Source organism: Phallusia mammillata, chromosome 2, assembly GCF_965637545.1.
Source record: "Phallusia mammillata chromosome 2, kaPhaMamm4.hap1.1, whole genome shotgun sequence".
Classification (NCBI taxonomy): Eukaryota; Metazoa; Chordata; class Ascidiacea; order Phlebobranchia; family Ascidiidae; genus Phallusia; species Phallusia mammillata.
Genome location: NC_137253.1, coordinates 12,539,160 through 12,562,385, shown reverse-complemented (window position 1 = coordinate 12,562,385; position 23,226 = coordinate 12,539,160). Strand labels below are relative to the sequence as shown.

The window sequence follows — 23,226 nt, the reverse complement described above, 5'->3', positions numbered from 1 at the left end:
ATTAGTGAGATTTTAATCTTGACACGACGGAAAAACATCTGACTTTAATCGACGTAAGGTCGAGTTATAATTACGTCGCATATATTACGTGACAGATGAGTCAAAAATTTAATCTGAAACTGATTTGTCCCTGATTTTGATTTTTAAAACATTTGCAATTGGTAATTGCAAACTCGCCAGTTTTAGCAAGCAACTGTGTGATGTTTTCTGCTTCTCGTCATGGACGCAACTTGAACATGCTAACCCATTCCAATGTACCACTTAGGTGTGTGTCTCAACTCAACAAATCATACTTTAAAAAAGTGTCCATATTGCAACCGCACAAACAGTGCGTTCTGGTCGAGGCCTAATTATAATGCTTGTCAGACAGGTTAACAACAGCTAAAAGTAATGGATAGTAACTACCATACTATCTGAAATGAGTTGCTGAAACAAGATAATCCAGGAATAGGAACAACTTAGAACTTTTTTGGAAGGAACCATTGCAACATGAACGATTTTAAACATCTAAAACGAAACAGGAACAACAATAAATTGGAACACAGTGATTCAATTTACAGCCACGTGTGGCCGTGTTGTTAGCGCTGAGGACCTACTGGCGAACCACGAGAGGGCGCCGTCGAGCTCGCTGGGGTCCTTGTCTGACTTTCCCAAGCCTGCATGAGTGATTTGGCAAACGACTCTTCTATTTCCTGCAACGGTGTGTACCTTGGTTTGACTAGACGCTAGTAGTTGTATATCAAACAGAGTTAATAAAACCACACAGTTAACAAATTAGACGCAAACAGTTACTCAACCTACTAAAATCTACTTTTATTTTACACAATGTCCGTATGCAGCGACGAAAAAAGCGGTAACCAGATGCGATGCCAAAAATAACGGCGTCGACCGCACAAAAAATTACGCATAGCGTTGTATCTCCAATTTCTTATGAAACACCTTACATTTTTCTCTATACTCATTGCCAGGGATATGTCCTATACACTGCAGCAGTCGAAGCAGTTTAGGCTAAGTTAAAAGCACATGACCAACACTTTGCACTACACACAAAAGCGTTCAAACCATGCATATCCTACCTGTAACCGTTCACAACCCGCCTTGCTTTTTTCCTTCCACGCTGATTGGTTGATGGCACGGACGAGTGGTGACGTCTTTACCCACGTGACTTTCACTTCCCCGCCGCTGCTGGGCTGAAGTTTGCCACAACCCTGCATTGAGTAAACTCTGTAACTGCCAGCGTCAATTTAAACCAACTTAGAACCGTTAAATATAAGAGTCATTTGAGGGTGTGATAAATCAAAAATGGATGTATTGGCTACTTACACAAAAAAACATAAATAAAAATTGAGTCAATATTAAAGCACAAAATAAGCTGAACGTTGGATTAATCTATTTCAACAGAAGCATGGTATTTGTACCTGAAGTTGGGCGAACCCGCAAACTGCGAAAAACGCGAAAACGTCTTTTCCCGATTTGCTCAGTATCGACTTCACCTTGTCAGATGAAATAAGCGTGCTTTCTTTCTGTTTAAATTATAAAACGAGTATAAGCATCCAATGTCTAATGATACGAATTCATAAAAAACAGATTTTTTTGAAAGTTAAGTACAGACCTGACATTTTCTTAGATCTGACATCGAGTCCAAAGTCACAACGAAATATTTTCCGTCTTTTCTGTCGTTTAAATCTAAAACAATTAGGGATTAAAAACTTCACCCAAAACCCAAACTTCCAGGCAATGAAAACTTCCAAGGTGAAATTAGGTTTTTTCGAGATCAGCGATGCAAAAATCAAACTCTTACTTCGCTTTTTGTTTGTCGGGGAAAACACCGGAGTCGATCCTCGGTTTCGTGGCGATGACGAAGAACCACGTGACCTCGCGTCACCGAACTGACCGCGACCACTGTTTGTGTTCAACAAAAGCAAAAAGTTAAAATCCACCAGATTGTCGAAAAAGAATGAAGCAGTATTTTTTTTAATTGGACTGTTTAAGCATTAAGGGCGTAGTTAAAACAACTGAAGAACCTGGAAGAGCTAAAAAATGAAAAAACATCATAAAATGTAGCTTGGCAAATTCTTGTCCTAATTTCAACGTATGTTTTACCTGAAGTTGAGTGACTTTGGTTGTTTTCTCCATCCCGAACAATCTTGTTCCTTTCTTCCCTTTGATGAGTCGGGTGTTCGTTGGATAAACCTGGATGCTCTCGCTCCGTCGTCCTGACTCTGTGGACGTGGCCTCTGCCCGATTCCCGAAGGTTGCTGCAAAACAAATAATTTTGTACGCTACCCTATTTCCTATTCAAATAAGAAGCTAAGAGTACTTTGAAGTCAAATAAAAAGCAAAAAGCTCAAAATTACAACTAAAGCTAACTTATATTACAAAGATTTTATTATCCCAAGTAATTCCACAACATTTTGCATTTAAAAACATTTTATTGTTTTGTTTAAACAAATAACGAAAAAGGGACAAAAATTTCCCAACACCATGTAGTTTTTGTTGTCAAGTTTGTTTATTTGTAGTATTTTACAAAAACACACCGTTAGTCCGATGGCCTGATCCTCGCAACTTAAGATGTTGATGATTGTGGAGAGAACCGCCTCGTCCTCTTGTTGCCATGGTTTCGAAGAGCTTCGGATGCGACGAGCAAACAAACTGTACCACTTGATACGAAGATGGCAGATCATGAAAGCCAGCTGTAAAAACGATAAAGATTATGTAAAAATAGGTAGCAAAGGAATATTCTTTGTAAATTAACCTGTTTGAGCCAATCGCTTTCGCAGTCAGTACAGAATAAAAGGGAATGCATTACATGTGAGAGTCTCTTTGAAACTTGATTTTAGCGGCAATGTTACCTATTTTTTTAACGTTTTAAGCGTAGGAAAAAATCTTGCACATCATGTACGAAATTTGTCGACTAAGAGTATTTTTAATTATTCCGCGTAGATTTAACAATGAATTAATAAACTCCTGTGTTTACCAACTGCCCATGTTACAAAATAACTGAAAAATATTGCACTTCATGTACCAAAACAAGATACCAAAACAGCAGGCCTTTTTAACAACCAAATATTCATTACTGCAGTGATCAGCCGTGAACACTAATGCACATTTTTACAGATGATCATGAAACAGCACAATTTAGTAACGACCGAAGATATTATAAACACCACTTACGGTCGGATCCATGCACAGTTTTATCCAATCAGTAACCGTTAGCGTGGCTAGGCGACTCACATCGACGTCATCAGTCTCACTATCGCTATCTTGCGGAAAACCAAGGGGCATCCCCGTCGGCTCAGGGGTCTCGATTGCATCAGTCTAGACAAGGTTAAGCCTGTTTTGGTCATTAAGTTTTTGCGCTGGAAAAGCTATAACATGAACAGAAAAATGTATACCACAAAAATATTTGTTACAGTTGGTAACAACTGCGTACAAAACAGGCCTTGAAAGTAATCAAACCTCGAAAACGGTCGATGGTCCAGTAAATATAGCGATACATGCAGGAGACACGGCAGTACAACATCGAGCAGAGGAAATACTGTTGTAGTTTGTAGAGGAACGAGTCATTTCATCGTATACGACCCAACTTGTTGGCAGTTGCTGTGAATCCTGCGTCAGTCGAAAGTATTTTTTTTATTTAACTAGAAGGGTGGCTTAGCACATATTGCACATAAACTATAACCTATTTTTAAACGTTAATATATTCATGATATTTAACTTATCATCGGTCCCATATTAGCCACCGTCTTTTGTAACCTTAGTTGTTTCTGCAGACAGAAACTCATGGGTCCCCACACATGCAAAGTTGAAAAAAAGGCATTTTAAGAGATAACCATGAAAGTTTGCTGTTTTAAGGTAAAACACAGTGATCAGTACTAGGCTTAAATAATCATGCTATTACAAGTACAAACTATACAAATCTGATTCAGTTCAGACATTGTTTGAAGTTTGTCCTATTTAATGTTCTATTTTACAGAAAAAAGTGGTAAATAGTGGCAAAATAAAGTAAAACACAACAATCAACACCTATAAATAGAAAATTCTACCAGCTGTCCAAATTTAATTTGATTTAAATATTGTTAAAAAATTCACCTATTTTAGAGGGCTAGTGGGGTAATTAATGGGGCTCTACACCCAAACCAGTAAGATATGAAACGACAATCAAATATTCCGAAGCCCTGTAAAATTTTGTCCCAATCAGCCAATGTTTAAAATTTTGACCACCGGAGGCGTTTTAAGCAACAGTCGTTAATGCGTCGTAAGGCTGTTGACAACCTCCTAAATACCATGGCGCAAAAACGCCCACCAAGCAACGCACAAACACAAGTAACATATGTCTGGTTGACCGCATAACACTATTACAACACAGAAACTTTTCATTGTGGTGCCCAGCATAATATAGAGGGGTAAACATTGGGGCTACAGGGTCGAACACAACAATCGACACATACAAATGGCATATTCTACAAGATATCCAAATTTCAGCCAATTCCAACACTGTTTAAAAACTCACCCATTTTAGTGGGTTAGCGGGTAGATACTGGGGTTATCAAGCCAAACAAAGTTGTACGCACACAACTATATCTACCATTTGTGTAAATTTCATCAAAAGCCATCAATTTCATGGCAAAATGAGTCGGACAAACTTTGGGGGTACACAAAACAAACAAATCGACAAAAATCAATATGTGTAGAACTATTGTTACTCACATACGATAACATCCTAGCTCCGTCAAGCAAGGTAAACAATAGCTAAAAGGAAAGTGTGAGAAAAAATTTCAATCATACCACTCACCTTTTTGTAAGAGATATTCCCTAGCACAGATGAATTGTGGAATCTGACTTTCTTTAAGGTTGATGAGCAAAGCGTCTTAAACTTTTTGTCGTATCTCAGTATATTGGGATACATACTTGCACATATTGCAGCCTGTAAGAAATTGAAACATTACAACTATATCTATCTTTTATTAAAATGAGGGAGTCAATACCGCGACTGAACCCGAACCCGCGAACCTGTTTGGGCGGTTTAATTGCTTAAATTAAACCCAAACCGAACCCGAACCATAAATTACATTTGCCTAAAAACCCAATCCGAAGTCAAACCCTATGGATTCGAAGCTAAACCGAACCAAAAAAAGCAACCAGTATCAGTTTTTGTTCGCTGGAGATCAGGAAGAAAAACAAAACAAAACAAAAGGGGATTTAAACCGGTCTAAAATCGCAAAACCTTAACCCGAAAATATATTGTTTGTACAACCTCAACCAAGCCCAAACCCCTACAACCAATAAACAGTAAACCTGAGCCGAACTAGAACCTATATGACCAGCGGTTCGACTCCCTGATTAAAATCAGCTCAAATAAAATAGTGAAACAATTATTAAAGCAATAAAAACTCAAAAAAGACGTAGATTGCTGGTCTATTATGTGTGCACTCGGTGGGAAAGACACATAACCATTACGGCTTTGCAAGGTCGAAATATTTTACAAGAAGTATAAGAAATAAATAATAAGTCTTTAATTTTGTACCTTAACAACCGCCCAGTTTTCCGAGTAAGTGTTGAGATCACGTATGTCGTTTCCACCTCGAGCTCGGACAAAACCTGTAGCTCTCAATTGTCCTAGCAGCTGACTTCGCATACCTGAGAACATAGCTTTGGCATGTTGCTACACAAACAAATGCAGCACGTCGTATACTCGACTGAAAGCCGCTTTCGATAATAGGCCAGAACAACAATTGTTTAAATATTGTTTTTTTTTTATAAATGCCCCCAATATTTCTATATACAATTGTAACTATAACCGAAGCAGGTAATGTCAAGGCTTATCAAACAACACTTACCAACTATCATTTCCATCGTGGCCTGGGATAAAAAGTTCTTTTTGCAGAAAATCTGTTCCCAGCCGTCGCTCTTTGCTTTTTGCCAAGCTTGAAAAACTCGCAGCAAACACATGTGGTCGCTGAAGGTTCCTGGAAGAGATTTGGCGTTGCTATTTTCATCTTACATATTGTATACAGTCATTGAACTTAATCAACACCCTAGTACAGTACTCAAATACAAGTTGTAAGAAAAAAGTTTCAATGCTATAACCACGCGTTTAAGTTGTGCTTTCATACAAGTATAACACGTTAATGTAATGAACAGCAGAAAAATATCGGCGCCGATGGTCATTCGATGTAGATGTAAGCAACGTCATGCTTGTTTAAAGGGTTGAGCTTTTTGATGCCCCCAAAAGAACACTTGCAGTTTAATTCCCATTAAAATTCCTATTTTACTTTATGCAGAGATGAAACCAAATCATAAAAAAATTAAGGTCGCGAACCAGAGCTATAATTTATTACCCCCCAGATGCAATTTCGTAATGTATTTTTTTTAAAGAAAAAACTGTTGCAAAGTAACAAATTAGTCCGTTCTCAAAAACCTTTACAGAAAGATAAACAATAAAGCCGCATTTAATTTGTACACTATTTTCAAAAACTAACAAACCTGCAGAGAGCTTGATTCTGCTTTCCAAGGCTTGCTTTCTCATTCTTGGGTTCTGTGGCAGTTGGAAAGGATCTCTGTATGCGAGAGAACAAGCGATCGTCAAGATAGGATCCAAACATTTTAACACCACACCATGTAAAATCATCTTTGCTGCAGAAACAAACAAATAAAATTAAAACACGAACGCTTTCACAGTCTTTAGTCATCAGTATATTTTTGTCAGTGGTTAACAATATCCGCTTTAAATTAGTGCAGGGCCGTAAACCTAAGGAGCCACATGTAGCTATGCGGCTTCAAACAATGAAGAAAATGGCTTTAAACCTATAAGGAAATAAACGTGTCATGCTTAAATTCCTAAAGATTTTGATTTTTGCCATTTTTTTTTTCGACAATCAGGCGGCAGTCCTAGAACTGAAAATTGCCCTTTGTCGTAAAGATGTTTGCTATTCACAAGACCATTTTGACCATTCGGCTCAAAAAGCGCAACAATTTTATGGTTTAATTTTATGACATGTAACTTTAAGATCAAAATACATCACAATACCAAAGGTTAAACTGACAAATAACGAACCTAACCGCGGCTCCACGGGAAGATCTACAAGATGTTGACCAAGCTCTGTTAAATTCTCGGTTGGGTCAAGTGCGTCTATAGTCTGAAAAACAACAAGAATAAAAAAACTGTAAAAATACCGAGTAAAGATTGTTTACTAAAAATCTACTTTTGTTGCTTTGAAACGTAAACAAACGGGTTTTATGCTTAAATATAAGTTTTATGACAGTATGGATGCCCTCCAAAGTTTTACGAAATATACGTACGGCACTAAATTCACAACTATGCGGCCTTCAACAACTTGTCCTACAACATCTGCACAAAAAGGCGGCAATTCGTGTAATCAGTCTATTGAACTCCCCTATATTAGCCTTGTACAGCTAAACCTGCAATTCCTAACAACAATCACCAAATATACCAACCTTTAGTAATTGCACAGCATTCCTGATCATCCCAGTGGAGGGTGGGCTCGGAGCGTATGAGAGAAAACTCTCAATCGACGCAATCTCCTTTGATTTAGCCCATCCAGTGTCCAACAGCTTCACATGTAGGCACAGTTCATGCAGTGGCATACGTAACAGCTCGGGTACTTGGTACATTGGCATGGCAGTGTAGCGGGATAACGAGAATAAATAGAAGCATGTCCCAGGCCTAAATTTTGAACAATAAATTTCTGTTTAAATTGTATTTTTCAACGAAGAAACAGAGATCAATTTGGTTGGTTAAGAGGTTATAGTTAAATATTAAATTGCCTTTGGTACTACAGACTTGTATTTTTATTCTACAATCAACTTAGTCAAACGCTATTTAGGTTCTGTGAAGCGATTTTTCAAACACACAAAAAATCTTTAAAATCGTCCCATGCAAAATTATCAACTTAAATTATACCAGTTAAGATGAACATAAATTCATAATTGGGATCAGCCTTGAAGCGTCTATGCAGACCAGCGATGAGGGCACACTCACATATAAATTTTGGATAAAATTAAACCATGATGCATGAGTCATAGCCAATGACCATTAAATTTGGCATACCACCGAACCAAACGCTACCTGATTAGCATAAGTGAGAGATTGGCCCATAGAATAGATATGAAGAGACAAGTATTTGATTTGCGGTAAGTCAAGATTTTTGCATTTAAATTGTTCACCTGCATCGTCCAGCTCTGCCCTTCCTTTGTATTGCACTGGCCTGTGAGATCCAAACACTTTTGAGTGAAGAAGTTGATGTGATCGAATCAAACATTTTCAATTTCACTTTCCCCGAGTCGATGACGTAAACCACGTCGTCAATTGTTATTGCGCTTTCGGCAATATTCGTTGATAAAATCTTGAAAACATGAAATTTTGTCAAATGAAAAGTTTTCGGTATACAAAGAAAACGCTAGAAACTGCCATAGGTCAGTGTAAAACAAAACGTGAACATTCAAATACAAAACTTGTATTCCTTTTATTTTTATTTTATATTTGGTAAACATTTTTTCTTCTTTCTTTTTATGCTTACAATGCATCCACGGTTGAGATGCCTGCTTTTTAATTACAAGTCAGTTGGATAATTTTTTGTTTGATTTTTCTACTTCAGAAGTTAATGACTTTAACCTAATTCAGCATGTTTTCCGGAGTTAAAGCAATGGTATACAAGTTTCTTGCACAGAAAAACAAGGCTAGGAAAGGATTAGAACTCACAACCTTGTAAACAGAAGACCGTTCTGCTAACCGCTCGTCCATCTTAGCGATTTTTTAGATATTAGCAGTGCATTTTATGAGCTTTTGTATAAAGTAGATTATTTTGTAGTTAAAAGGCCAACTCATCAAATATTAACAACAGTAGTTTTGCAAACTTACAATTTTTCTGGTCCCCTTTGGTGTGGGTTTGAACACTTGAGTTTGACCTCCAGATGTTTGCATGGATGAGTGGAGTGTAAATAGCCGGATATCAGTATGTGCACTTAATTCTGGGCTGTCCACAATTATGTCACGTAGCGATACGATGTCATCGTAGCCAGGAAGAAACACTAGAATAGCACCTGTTACCAAAACCAAATGTATTAAAAGTCTGAGAGAAAATTAGTATAATGTAACAAAAAATCACTTGATTTTGCATGAATACAAAAGAAACTGGTTAATAAAACCAAAACATAGTTGAACAAAATAACACTAAAAATAATGTACAATCTAAGAGAACTTTTTTTTCAAAGACCGCAACATCATATTGCAAGAGAAAACAAAAAAGTTGGCTTGCCGTGATCAGGAGTGCTGCATAGATTTTGTAGAATGCACAGGATCAAGTTGTAATCGATATATTCATCATCAAATGATTGGTGATAGAGATCAATTAACTCTTTGCCTTCATCTGAATTAGTTAGCATTGTTGGAGGCTGTTGAATGGGGGACACACTCCTGAACACACAAAATTGATTTAAGCATTTGTTGACTTAAAAAAAACAAAATAGGCATTCAACACACATATTATGCCTACAACAAAACACTTCTGAAAACCCTTTTTTGCAAATTTTGGGAAACATCTTTTGGAAAAAATTCAAACAAAGGCTGGTTAACAAAACGTGAACCACCAATCACTTCTTGCTCTGTCTAAATCTTCTTAAAACATGCAAATTTTATGATAAAAATGCAACGTTAAATGAGGTTAATACAGGGTTCCCGCACAATTTTTGTTTATAAATTCCATGACTTTTCCAAAACTTTTCAAGAAAAAAAACCCAAATTTCCATTCCCTTAATCGAAAAAATCAAGCAATTTCCATAGTAAAACTAGAAAGGAGGCTTTAGTATATGCAGCCAATTTACCATACTTGCAACGAATATACAATCATGGCATTTCCTGGCATTTTCAGGGTAAAACAGGCTCCAAATTCCATACTTTTTCAGGGACTTTTGCAAAAATTGGCCCCTTTTAAAACTTTTCCAGGCCTTAAAAATACAAATTCAAATTCCATAACCTTTCCAGGGTTTCCATAACCGCGGGAACCCTGTTAATATCAGGAACTTTTTCCAGTTATGATTAACAAAAACAAGATGACTAATACATTTTTATTATTATGGGACAAACATTGCTAGCTCAGCACTGAGTTTTTCATGCTTATGCTAGGTGCTGGGCTAAATACAATTCTTGCAGTTTAGGAAAATGCCTGGTTGTTGTAAGCACCACAAAAATAATTTGGCTAGAACAGTCAACATATATGATAATACAACTAAAAAGTTAATTAAATAAAACATGTTGTTTTAGCAGCCACTATAGCTAGTCGACATAGTTTCTACAAAGTCACAAATGCAATGTAAAAACATACTGTTGGACAAGTAGAAGTTCCGATACTTCGTTATGATTTCCGTTCAGGGCAAAATTTCTTGCTGACATTTGATTCGGAGCGCGAAGATTAATGTCAGCACCAGCAGAAAGAAAACGTTCTACATGATCCATATGACCCCTCGCTGCTGCCACCATGAGGCCAGTTATACCAGTTTCACTGTGTTTGTAGTCCACTGCAAAAATTTTGAAATTTTATGCATGATTTATAAAACGAAAAAGTAATTAAATACCATGCATACACCAACAAACGTGATATAAAATTCACATTTGGGACTTGTGTGCCACCCTGGGTTAAAATTACAATGCACAGCTTTGCATAGTCTTTAAAAAGACTTGACACCACAACAGAAAAAAATGGGAATTTAAAAAATAAATTTATTATAATGCTTCAATGCAGTAATGCTCAAAAACAACACAGGTTTTACAACAGTCCAGATTGTTATTTTTTATATTTTCAATTGTCTTCAAAGAAAAACAACAATATCCCACATGTTCTAATAAGGAGTTGTGCTAAAGTTGGTGTAAGCAAAATAAATAAAAACAAAACACACCAGGGGCATTTTCACTTGCAATTAGATGGTGAATCTGCTCAAAAGCTGAACTATCATCATGATGCCATGCTTTGAAAATGGCTTCATCAAATTCCTTTACAATCCACTCTTCAACAGCATCATTTCTTTAGAGACAAAAAAATAAAAATAAAGACACAAACTATCTAAAGGTGCAAAAGTGTAGGTAAACTCACATAGTCAATTTTTCCACCTCACTATCAATGCCAGAATCATCTTCCTAAAAAAGTTTTTTGTTAGGATAATCGAAATGGAACAATTTGATACAAGATGTGCTATGTTCTTGTGTCGATTCAGCTGGTGAATTAATATTTGTCAAGCAAATAATATGTAAAATTGCATAGAAATTGTGCAACTGCAGCCTATCACTTGTTAAGAAAACCTTATGCATTTTTGCATTAAAAAAGAGTAGTGGCACAAACTGACCCTCCCCTTCAGGGAAGGGGACCCATAAAATGACTGTTGTTTTAAATGCGTTAGATTGTGAAAAACGTTTACTTGTCGGGCCTGTACAGCTTAAAACACCGCTGGTGACATAAGGGACCTTGGAAAGCTACAAAACTAGCATGAAATAGGGAATTGTTGTGACGTCACAATGCACCGAGCGTGCTTAGCACAGAGCACTAACGTGAACAGAACATTTGTAGTTTTGGCCCATCTCTAATATTCGCATTATTCACTTACATAAATGTTATCTAATACCTTTTGGGTGACTACAAGTGCACCTGCACGATCCTGTCTACACCAATCAAGAAATGTCTTCTCTTGCAGTTTTGCTAAATAGTAAAAAGTAATATGATGTTAAAAAAAAACATATAGATAGGAACCAAAGTTACAATCTTACATTTGGCATTTTGCTTTTTTAAACTGTCCAGATTTTTGTTGAGATATCCAGTACTGAAAAAAAAATACAGCATTGGGACAAGAAGTGGTAACAAGAAAAACACAAATAAGAGGAAAGGTATTTTCCTGATGTAATTGGATTGGACATATGCTATGCAGATTAAAATGACATACAAATGACATTAAATAATAGGTTTAGCAAATGCATGGTTCAGAAAAGTTACACAGTAAAAAAATTAAGTACCGTAACATACCAATGGTGCAAACAGGGTTAAAATATATATCATCTTACCATTTTAGTATGTCTTCAAGATAGAGTGTGTTCACATCATACATGTTACCTGGAACTGTAAAGAAAGAGTATAAGCAAAACATTTTGTATTTCTGCATTTGGGTAAACATTTAATTAAAAAAGTACATTCATTACACAGAATCAGAACTGCATTGCACTTACAAGTCATGACAGAAAAAATCCTTTAAATCGAGAAATGTCAAACAGATAAAGTCATTATGTTCAGCACTAAATATGTACAAAATGACTTTGCTTAGCAAGAATGCAAGCTGCAGAACTAACAAAAGCATGACGGCGTTGCAGATACTTACTGCTTACTACTGGGCATTGTGAGAAGTAATTGACAAACAGGTTGACTTCGAGGGCAGCGCTCATCAAAATTAATCGAACAAGCTTCTTGGACTCTACAAGTTGTCGTAGCTTGATGAGAAGGAAGTCACTAAAACGATCTCTCTCGTGAACTTCGTCCTGTGGAAGGTAATAAATGTTTGTCTAGATATAGAGGTTGGAATTACGGGTTAACACATGTGAAACTGTTGTCTACGTACTAAATTCAAATATCATTTTCAATGTTTGGTTAGTCTGTACTGTGAAAATAGATTGACAATACATATAATTTTAGTAGAATATACATTCCTAGTTGATTGATTTGTGTTTCTCTGAAACATGTTTCCATAGTTAAAAATAGGAAAATTCCTTTTTAACAAATTCTTGCAAAATATAACTTTTGGGTGGCAGATGGTGTGATTTTTGATGAAAAAAACAATTAAAAGAACATTTAAACCAATACAATATCAAGTTTATTGATTTTGTGGTAAGAACAAGTGTATTTGCAACAGATTCAATAAAAAACTGAAGCAACTTTAAACTTCATAGATATTTGGGTGCGGATTAAAAAAATTAATGCAAACTACTTTTTTGGTTATCTATATGTATGACATTTATTGCACATGCCTCAGTTTTGACATGTACAAAAAAGTAAACTTACAATTATGATGTGCGTCATCATTTGTGTGACATCATCGCCTGACATGAGAGTTCGTAGTAGAACTCCGTTTGTACAAAAGGTCAACAAAGTACGTGGCGATGCCCTGAAATATCAACAACCCAACTTTAAGTGGATAATTGAACACTTGACAAACCAGTTATACAACAAACAAACAATCATTAAATTTTGAGGCATAAGTTTTTGAACAACTAACATTGGATAATGTGGTTTGTCAAAAAAGGGAAACAGTGATTAGTATCAACTTCATGCCCTTTTTTTCACCAGTTTTGGCTGGCAAAATTAAGAGACTGGCCTCATGATTTGTGATGTCATAATGAGACATGCCCTCAAGGCATGTGATGCTACATATGTTTGACTGGCAGCAAAAATCATGACAGACAGCAGTGCAACATGCAATACATGCATTAGTATTGACAAAACATAGTTTTAATGGATTTTTGAGCAAAGTGGTACAGTAATAGAAGGGTTGAATATGGAGTCTTCACAATATCTGCTGTCCCAGTTAAATAATGATTACTTGACCTGCCATGTTTGTATGGAAATTTATACATCGCCTAAAGTTTTGTCATGTCAACATTCGTTCTGCAAGACATGTTTAGGTATGAATACAATATATGAATGTGCATATTAGGTATGTATTTGCTACAATATTTATGAACTTTTCATAGCATGTATGGTGGGTCCATCAACCAACTATATATTTAATATGCATAAAAAAAGAAATTGTAATTGAAGCTAAAATCACCAAGTTGGGGGATTTATAGCAATAACAATACACACCGACATTAACTAACCACAAACTTTAATACCTACTAATTACAAGCTAATTTTACTAATCAAATTTGGAGAAATAATAGTGTGGGTTGTAATTGACTTCTTACAACCAGTAATTTTCATGTCACATCAACAAACACTTCATTAGGTTTTGTCATTGTGATTAGATTTGTTATGAACTGAACTTAATTATTTCAGAATCATGTGAAAAGTCCAAACAAGGAGTTTATATCATTTGTCCGCTCTGCAGACAACAGACTCTGCTTGGATTTAAAGGAGTACAAGGCCTAAAGAACAACTTTATTCTGTCAAATATGATTGATATGTTAGAAGACTGGAGAAAATCCAGGTAAGACGTTCAGGCATTAAGTTCAAGTAGACCAGAAGGTATGGCATTTGCAAAAATAAGTTGTTTTAAAATGTCAGTAACATTTTTATAATTTCAAATTTATTGTAACATTTTCTATTATGTTTTTAGGACATAATCCAAATAATTGAGTTCATAATATAATTAAGTATAATCAATTAAAACAAATTAAAAATATTTATTATAGGTAGACAATGCATTTGTTGTCATATAAGTATTTTTAATTTTGGCAATTGATTGAACAGTTTTATAACTTTTTAACAAGAGTCACAAGGGTGTTTTGTACAGCCAGGGATGCTCTTTTATCCTTTATGTCAAATGTTTCAAACAGATATATTGATAAATACAACGCTTTATGGAAGAGTAAAGTATAATGTCAAAAGTAGCTTTTTTAAAAGTTTTTTCTTTTTCGTTTTGTTGCATCACTTTATGTTACATGTTGGTGATACACCATAAGTATAGTAAATGACATGCGTACAATGTATATTAAGTTTAAGTGTTATTTTTGTTGATATGCTATCACTGTAACAAACACCCCTATGTTACTTTTACCTTGAATCTAAAAAAATGTAAGACACCTGCCCAAAACACGTTTTCTACAACATATATGGCCAAAATGATACAAATCGGTCTTAAACATAGAACCACAAAAATGGTCACAATACAACTCAATCATCAAAAATATTGCAGAGAAGTGCGACAAAATGATGATGTCATTGATGACCAAAGTTACAAGATGTGTCACAGTTGTCCGGAGGCCGAAGTTACCATGGCAACATATCAGTGCATTGACTGTCTCGATCACTTATGTGCTGACTGTGCTGCGTTTCACACAAGAACGAAGCTTACTAAAGATCATGAGGTAAGAAATAAAAATGCAATGGCAAAGTTTGGCCAACTTAAGCACATAATTCATATTGTGTAACATTTACAACAAAAAAGAACAATCTTGTTGACAAACTATGACAATGCTAGTCTAAAAAAAGTTTTTTTTATCAATTTGAAGTATGTATTTACACAGGAAAAATTTGTTCCACTTGTTTGTGCTTTTAAATTAAAAAGAGTAATCTAATTTGAAATGAAAAAATAAAATAATCTAATTTGAAATAAAAAAGAATAATCTAATTTGAAATAAAAAAGAATAATCTAATTTGAAATGAAAAAGAGTAATCTTATTTACTAAATATCAATTTCATTTAATATTGGCATTAGATTACTGGTTAAAAATATTTTGAGATGAAATGTGTTTTGGTAAATGCGGCTCATTGAAAATTCACATCTAAAAACTGCATGTTTACAAGACCTGAATTCAAAGTTACCATTAAAGTCCTAACTCCTTTTCTACATCATTCAGGTTGTTAGTATGCAAGAAATAGAAAATGGAAAGTACAGACAGAAAATCCACTTTCAAGAAATGAGTCGTTGCAAAGCACACAGTGTAAGAATAAAAAAATATAGCATTTGTCAATATGGCCCTGTGACTAAGTAATAAATCTGTGAAACAGCTGACAAGGTTGGATCACCACTGCAAAGAATGCGACCAACTGGTTTGTCGAGACTGTGTGATAGAATCACATCAGGGACACCACTTAACGAAAGCAACAACAGCGGTGGACACCATTAAGCAAGAGGTTGTATTGACTAATGTCAAAAATTAAAAAAAAAATTGGCATAGTTATGTCTGCTACGATAGGTAGAAAATAATTTGCCCCTTTGCAAAAGTCCCTGCAAAAAAATAGATACAAACCTTTGGTTTTGATCAAAGTTAAATTTAGATTTTAGTTTCATTTTTAGATTTTTATAATCAATGAAAAAAAAAACACTACAGTAAACCTTTGTTAAACTGGATTCAGTTAATCTGGATCTTTGCCTAATTCTGATAAACTTGAGATACAAATGATCTGTAATGTGATAAGGCTTTAACTGATCCACATTGGCTAATTCGCTAATCCAGACACTTTTTTGGTCCAAACAGGTTTAACCAGATTACCTGAGGTTTACTGTATTAAAAAAAATAGTTTGGTGTCTTAACTTGTGCAGCACCTGTTTTTAAAATGTGTTGTAAAAAAATGTTTTTTATGTCATGTAACAGATAAATGAAATGCAAGATGAAATCGAAAGTGAAGTACAGACTTCACAAATCATGTTGGATGAACTTCTGCTGATGGAAGAAAATGAGAAAAGCAAACAAGAAGAAATAGAACGTGAAGTGAAAGATGCAGCACAGTACTTTATCAACAGAATCAAAGAGGTAACACTTGCAACTTTTGAACCAAGCATTCTGTAGTTTCTTATTCCAGTTCAAGTTTGTATTTCAGAAACAACTTAGGCTGCCATTGTTTGAATTTAAATGTTTGGCTGTCCTTTAACTTTTTGACATGAAATTTAGATATTTTCTGTTTACAGAAACGAGACATGTATTTAGAAGACATTTCTGACAATTTCGTCCCAAAAGTTGAGCATTGCAAAACAACTAGTGCAAAGCTGAAACAACATGTAGCGGACTACAATAATCTTACAAAAATTTCACAATGTGTTCTACAGGTAAGACCTTTAGACAACATATAAAAACTTTTCAAAATTAATTTTTAACCATGTCTGTCTATGTTAAGGATGATATTCCTTTTGAACTGCTTGACCTACGAAAGAAGATGTCCCACCACTTGGAGGAGTCAAAGGGCAGTTTTAAATCACTTCAAGAAAATCACAGTAAACTAGATCAACCACTGCTAAGGTGGGGTAAATACTACTTTAAAACCAAATGTTGCCGAATCTATAATTATGCCTAAAAAGTAAACAACTTAATTCCCCAAAAAATGTCACGCTAAATTTGCTTTTCCAATGTAAAAACAAAAAAATTCTTTACTGTGTTAAGGTTTACCTTTGGAGAAATAACTGACTCAGTTTTACAAGCCATGGGCATTTTGGAATCAACAAACACAAAAACTGAAGATGAAACCCCCGAGTCTGAACCTGAAATTGAGGAGCACCAAGTCAAGTCTATTGAAGAAGTTCCTCAGTCTCCACCCACTAACAGTACTGAAACAGAGCAACCTGTTGCAGAAAGTCTGTATGCAAATTTTCAAAACAATATGGAGCAATTCGCCAGAGAGGACATCTTGATTAAACCACGCCCAAAAATAACTAGAAAGCCTTCTCATACTAGGACACCAGTTCCTGTACCAAGACAACGCAGCCAAAGTGTAGCAGCCCCAGCTACATTGCCAAGACCGGTAAAACGACCTAAACCAGTTGTGACAGTGAAACCGAACCTTTCAAAGTTGCCGGACTGCTATCGATTGACTAGATTAAAAGGGACTATTCCTTTGCCAGAGGAGACCACCAAGTTAGGCTCTAATGAATATATTCCAAGAATGGTAGTTCACCCTGTACCACAGAGAGCTGCTCCAGAGCCACCACAAATACAAACAAACAAATTGAAGAGTCCACAGAAGCAGCCGGGGAGTCCTGTTCCTACTCATCGTCGCTCACAGTCACATGATGCAGTATTGAGAAGCAAATCGCCACGGAGAAAATCGGCTGCGCCTCCGCCACCAGTTATGTTGAAAGCTACGTTAAATGGAATAATTGGGGTGAAGCGAGAGTTTCAAGGGCCACCTACAGATGTGGCTTTTGTGGATGGTAATATTGTGGTACTGGATGGTGAAGGAAGGCAGCTTGTGGTGTTCAATAAAGACAGAAAATACCTAAGGACAGCAAAGTTGTCTGACATTAAAGCAGGTATTGAACATCGTTTTTCCAAATTTTAAACTTATTTTAGGCACAAATCAACAAATAATTAAATTTGTTAACATTTTTAGACAAAGTTCCGCCCTTGGCTGTGGTTGCCTTTGAAAAGAAGTACATGTTTATTTTGTACCAAACCTTCATTGGTCGATTTACATCAGATGGAGTGATTATGAACACTTTTGGTCATGGAGATCTAATTAAAGCATGTAGTTTGGCTACCAATAGTCAAGGTAAGTGATAAACACATTTTAAAGTAGACGAATCATCATGCAGTTTATTTTGTTGCTTTAATGTTAGGTCATGTTGTTGTTCTTGATCGTGGAAAATGCGACATTTTTGTTTTTGACTCGGATGGAACAAAGTTAATGAAGTTTGGGGGATCAGGTGACAGTGGAGGAAGTTTAGAAGATCCAAGGTAAATATAGATGCACTCGCAATATCGGAAGTAAAAAAATAAATTAAAACAAATTAAAACTTTATAAATAAGTTTTTAACTGTGTATAGAAATTATAAACAAAATAGGAACTGATCATTTGGTTAGGGCAACATTGGCCACCAGAATTCTTTGACATTATAATGAGTGTAAATTGGTGATACAAAAAAGTCTATGTTTTTGCTTAACTTCTTCATTACATTTTCAGATTTCTTTGCGTAACGAACACAGATGATATTCTGGTTTCCGATCATGAAGACAACCACATTAAATGTTATGAAAGAAATGGAAAATTTAAGTTTTCTTTTGGAGAAAAAGGTGTGAAAAGTGTGTCTGTATTTGTAAATATTACTTAATTTGGGTTTGTTTTAATAAAAATGAATACGTTTTACTCTATGTCGCTGGCAATTTGCTTTTTATTGAAGTTACTTAATTTGGAAATACAATTTTAAAATCTTTTTTATTCCAGGCTCTAAAGCAGGGCAGCTTATGCATCCAGCTGGCATAGCCACCATTACAGTAAACAGCGTGGAAGTAGTTTTAGTCGCAGATGAAGATAACAATCGAATTTCAATGTTTGGCAAGAGAGGACAATTTATTTCTAACTTGGTTTCGAATGAGCCCAGGTTACAATCACCACAAAATTTGAGAGTTTGGCAAAACAAACTTGTGTCCACGCAAAGAAATTGTTTTCAATGTCCTGTATATAATTTGCAATAGTGCTGAGTTTTGAGTTTTTTGCTATGTTTTATGTATGTATCTCAAGTCTTCAATGCAATTCATATTGAAAATAAACTGTCGCTGTCTCCTGCTATAGAAGTGGTGTTTCAGGGATTGAAAGAACTTTTGCAAGACACACAAAAAACTGTCATATTCACTTAATATGCCAAAATGTGGTAGGTTTTGATGATTAGGTGAAGTGGATAAAACCTGAGATGAATGCACATTTAAAACATACTTTTTGCAAAAAAGATTTGAGTTGTCCAGTTGCATAATCAACAAGTGTTTAGAGTTTGTGTTGGATCTGTTTTTGTTTGGAATTTTACAGCAAAATATTAGCACCAATCAACAAGCCAAAAATACCTGCAGACCGATAAAAGATAATGAAGTTTAAAGTGTGTACATATGGTAGTTGAAAGAAGGGATGTTCGGCAGGCATAATGTCATTACAAAGCATAACATCACCAGGTCTAAGCAACTAGTAAATGATTAGACTTACGTGAAAACAAGGCTTAGAAGAATGTATTTTCTAATCACAAATGTTGGCACTATATACAACAGGGAATGACACAAAAGATCTGGCCTCACCTGCTCTCAAGTCGTATCTGATATCCAACTGTCTGTCCAACAGATTCGCCTCGTTCAATAGCAACTCGCTCGGCCATAGCCACAGCAGATATTCGTCTAGGTTGGGTGCACACAATTCGACAAACTTCATTGCGACGAAGACTTTCATCCAAAATGAACTGGGGAATCTATGTGAACAAAAAATATTTTATGCTGTTCAGCCCCAAATTTAGTCAAATGTTTTGCCTACCTGTGTTGTCTTGCCTGACCCTGTGTCGCCAGAAATCAGCACCACAGAGTTGTTCCAAATAGTTTTGATTATTTCATCTTTCATATTGTGAACTGGTAAAGTCTTGCGAAAGGCATCAAGATCTGATGGAGACCTTTTCATTGGAACTTGGGGGATTCCATTTGGCAACCGGCCACTGGGTTTGTTTGCATCAGATCTATAAGCTTAAAACACAAAAACAAACACCTGGTAGTTAGAAAACCCAAACAGAGTGGTTTTAAACCAGGGCTCTTATTTACAATGAATGGACATCCTTGAAAATGAGCAGAGGGGTAAATAGCTTACATGCAAGATAATAACGTAAGTATTAGGCAGGATTAAAAATAAACTAGGCAATAATACTCTTTACCATAGGCGTAGAGTTTTAAAAAATACCGGGGGTGCGCCGTTTGATATTCCAAATACGATGCCTATACCATGTACAGTATCTGTACCCGTATAAGACCAAATAACGACACCTTTTACGTGCTTTAGCATGTAGTTTCTGTCACATTAATTTGCAAATAGTCACTTGTCGCAATTTCTGTGGGTTCGATTGGAACGTTTGCTGTGCGTCTGATATCGTCTGATGTAACAAAAGGACGATTTGCCGAATCAGCAATTTCAACAACGATTAACTTTAAAGAAAAGTGTTGCGGCGGGGAATAAAAGTAAAGCAATTCACGTTTTAAATATAGGCGACTATGTATTGTTGACGCCTAAACTTAGGTCACCTTGGATCAAGTTTAGGCCGTTGCAGTACTTTGCCAAAGGACATTAAACTCGGCTTAGGAAACAATTTATTAACTATTTTTATATTTATTTTTTATTGCAGAGAGTTATTGCGAAAAATGTGTTTGAGTTTAGGAATCAATCTTAAAAATTTGGAACAAAACATGATAACTAATAAAATATTAACAAATGAACAACAGTTTAAACTGGAATGTGCAAGGTATTTGCATAGTTGGCAAAATGATATATTACCTAAAGCATTTGAACACTTTTTCAAAAATAAAAACTTAATTAGTGGGGTGTCTACTCGTCAAACCAAGACCGGTTATCTTTTACCTTTTTGCAGCAGTAGTACTATACAACAGTCCATAAAGTATACAGCCCCTAAATACTGGAATGACTTGAAATTTAATGATGTACCTATATCAAAAAAATTGTTTATAAAACTAACTAAAAATTTACTACTAGAAAAACAGCAGCCAACAGCACCATGATTTGGCACTGTGCACTTTCATGGCACATTCTGTTATTACATACTTAGTGTTTAAAAGTGTTAATTCTTGTTGCCTCAGATAAGGACAAACAATGCTGCTTGTAGTATTCTTTTTCAGTAGCCTCATCTCCATTCCCAAGTTAAACAATTCGCTATTCGTGAGAGGAGCATCCAAAACCAACAGGAACAGGAGTGCCGACCCAAGAAAATGTGCTGACAAATTCATTTAGAACAACTTTTGTGTTTTAATTCTTACTCATGTTGTACAGTGTAAATAAATTTGTGTGTTTTTGTTTTGTTTTTTATTCATTTTTAAATTTCGTTCGTTACTGTTTATGACGTAGTCTTTTTAAGGGTGCGGCTGCTGCGTCTGACAATATTATGTCCTTTTTTGTAAAAATTTTGACATTGGCGTATTTTCAACTGTGAGGTTTTTGCAGCTGTTTCCCGATTCCGTGTCACTAGTGTAGTGTTTTCGTGTTCTTACGTACCATTTTCACGCACGGTTTCAAAATTAATACAATACAATACAAAAAAATAATATTAAAACGTTAGTCTATAAATCATGTTTATGCTTCATTAAAATGCTCATTTATTACGAAACAATTACAATTGTTACGTTTCAACCGACGTCTGTTCGATCAATGGCGTGAATGCAAGTGCATTTGTTCAGCTGGAAAAACGTTTTAATTAACCGATCTAACCTGAACAAAGATGCGATTTTGACGTTATACAAAGGTTAAGGCCGGGGGTGCGCGGCACCCCCGCACCCCCGTACTCTACGCCAGTGCTCTTTACACAATATCTACTCTAATTTTCACGCAATAATTTGTTTGTTTTTTATGTAACTTACCAATACTACTTGCACAAGGATGTTGTTGACCATCTAGTTTTGGTTGAATTTCTAGTTTTTCTTTTTGCTTCATTGGCCATCTGCATAATGTTTTACATATAAAAAGTTTATAGAGCTCTTCTGGCAAATGTATTTTTATTCCGACGTTTCGACGTCCTATACAGGTCGTCTTCATCAGGGTTTTATATGTGAGTAAATACAGCAAATAAGCCAAATATGATATGCAGCCAGCTTTTCAATGGTGCTTACTTGTGAAGTAGTGCCTGCAAAACTTGTTTTGAGTTTTGTCCAAGCCGAAATATCATCGGAGATTCAAGAGTCTCATCGGATTTCTTTTTTCTCAGTGTTAAGTATCGATTTGTACCCTTACTGAAAACATAAATAAAAAGGGTCACTGGTAAGAACTTCAACAATTAGTAGCCTCAACCTCAAAGTCAATTTGACAAAGATATTTGGCATCTTTACATATCCTATTTTTAGTTTGTGTTAATTCAGACAGGGTAATTCAGCACAAGGGATACTTTAATTTTATTGGGCTTGCAAAATACACAAATTTTCGACAAAGTTGCAAAGGTTATGAAAGAAAAATAAAAGATGAAGTGAAGAATTCATATCCTATTCCTAAACAATTGTGAAAAATTAAACCTATTTAAAAGACAATAGTGGTCGGTTTCAGGCACCTTTCAAGAAATGTGCAGAGATCATAAGCCATAGTTTGCCCATCCTTTTACATTTTTAGTTTCAAGGGTGCAGAATAAACAAAGAACACTTCATAATAATAATACTTTCATTTTAATAATCCAAATGGTTTTCCCTTTTTGAATGACATATGATTGAATCATTTTGGCATTAAGAAAGTCTGTAGCATAGTTTGCAAAATCATAAAAACAATCTGGTAAATGTTCAAGGACATAGATTAAACTTACCCAACACTTTTTGAGATAAGGCCAAGTTGATTTGCCTTTCGATGAAGGAAAGCTCTTTCCACACTTGTAAAAGACGAGGGAAACTGAATTTCTACACAACAGCATGTAAAATAAATTTGTAAATAAATAAAACAAACTAGATTTAAGATTTACCATTTTGAGATTCATTATTGCAAAATCTCTCCACTGCCAGTTGAATTCCAATTTTTACTTCTTCATCAATGCATATTTCATGTTTTTTTCTCGACATATCAAACTATGGCCCTA

At 35.4% G+C, this 23,226-nt stretch overlaps 2 protein-coding genes across 4 annotated transcripts; one reads left to right on the top strand and one right to left on the bottom strand.

Moving 5' to 3' along the window:
• Window positions 1-442: 442 nt before the first annotated feature.
• Window positions 443-23,210, bottom strand: LOC145214640 (3'-5' RNA helicase YTHDC2-like). 2 transcript variants are annotated; one of them, XM_080083195.1, is made up of 32 exons: window positions 23,113-23,210; window positions 22,960-23,050; window positions 22,283-22,402; window positions 22,034-22,113; window positions 19,938-20,140; window positions 19,709-19,875; window positions 13,056-13,158; window positions 12,379-12,535; window positions 12,068-12,122; window positions 11,777-11,829; window positions 11,635-11,708; window positions 11,109-11,152; window positions 10,915-11,039; window positions 10,344-10,536; window positions 9,279-9,436; window positions 8,882-9,063; window positions 8,188-8,366; window positions 7,459-7,687; window positions 7,058-7,139; window positions 6,487-6,636; window positions 5,841-5,969; window positions 5,528-5,640; window positions 4,796-4,927; window positions 3,460-3,609; window positions 3,175-3,318; window positions 2,538-2,693; window positions 2,104-2,258; window positions 1,802-1,902; window positions 1,613-1,686; window positions 1,419-1,523; window positions 1,077-1,208; window positions 443-725 (listed from the first exon to the last, which is right to left on the bottom strand). In XM_080083195.1, exons 1-32 carry the CDS (start codon window positions 23,207-23,209, stop codon window positions 579-581), a joined length of 4,080 nt encoding a protein of 1,359 aa, XP_079939321.1. In that variant the 5' UTR covers window position 23,210; the 3' UTR covers window positions 443-578. The 2 variants fall into 2 exon arrangements, with proteins under 2 accessions (XP_079939321.1, XP_079939323.1); XM_080083197.1 differs by having other exon boundaries at window positions 443-692.
• On the top strand, window positions 13,419-19,211 carry LOC145214643 (uncharacterized). Of its 2 annotated transcripts, none has more exons than XM_080083206.1 (13): window positions 13,419-13,675; window positions 14,049-14,199; window positions 14,908-15,079; window positions 15,572-15,655; window positions 15,723-15,848; window positions 16,310-16,468; window positions 16,624-16,761; window positions 16,830-16,951; window positions 17,093-17,958; window positions 18,039-18,197; window positions 18,265-18,382; window positions 18,609-18,718; window positions 18,870-19,211. In XM_080083206.1, exons 1-13 carry the CDS (start codon window positions 13,549-13,551, stop codon window positions 19,118-19,120), a joined length of 2,583 nt encoding a protein of 860 aa, XP_079939332.1. In that variant the 5' UTR covers window positions 13,419-13,548; the 3' UTR covers window positions 19,121-19,211. The 2 variants fall into 2 exon arrangements, with proteins under 2 accessions (XP_079939332.1, XP_079939333.1); XM_080083207.1 differs by having other exon boundaries at window positions 13,613-13,707.
• Window positions 23,211-23,226: the final 16 nt, after the last annotated feature.

Excerpts from the sequence above, each read along its gene's own strand:
- LOC145214643 (XM_080083206.1), top strand. The coding sequence starts at position 13,549 with ATGGAGTCTTCACAATATCTGCTGTCCCAGTTAAATAATGATTACTTG. Across the intron at positions 14,200-14,907 it reads GAAGACTGGAGAAAATCCAG|AGAAGTGCGACAAAATGATG; the intron begins GTAAGACGTTCA and ends AAAATATTGCAG. Across the intron at positions 16,762-16,829 it reads TTTCACAATGTGTTCTACAG|GATGATATTCCTTTTGAACT; the intron begins GTAAGACCTTTA and ends GTCTATGTTAAG.
- LOC145214640 (XM_080083195.1), bottom strand. The coding sequence starts at position 23,209 with ATGTCGAGAAAAAAACATGAAATATGCATTGATGAAGAAGTAAAAATT. Across the intron at positions 11,709-11,776 it reads AAAAAAGCAAAATGCCAAAT|CAAAACTGCAAGAGAAGACA; the intron begins GTAAGATTGTAA and ends TTTACTATTTAG. Across the intron at positions 1,524-1,612 it reads CAGATCTAAGAAAATGTCAG|AAAGAAAGCACGCTTATTTC; the intron begins GTCTGTACTTAA and ends TAATTTAAACAG.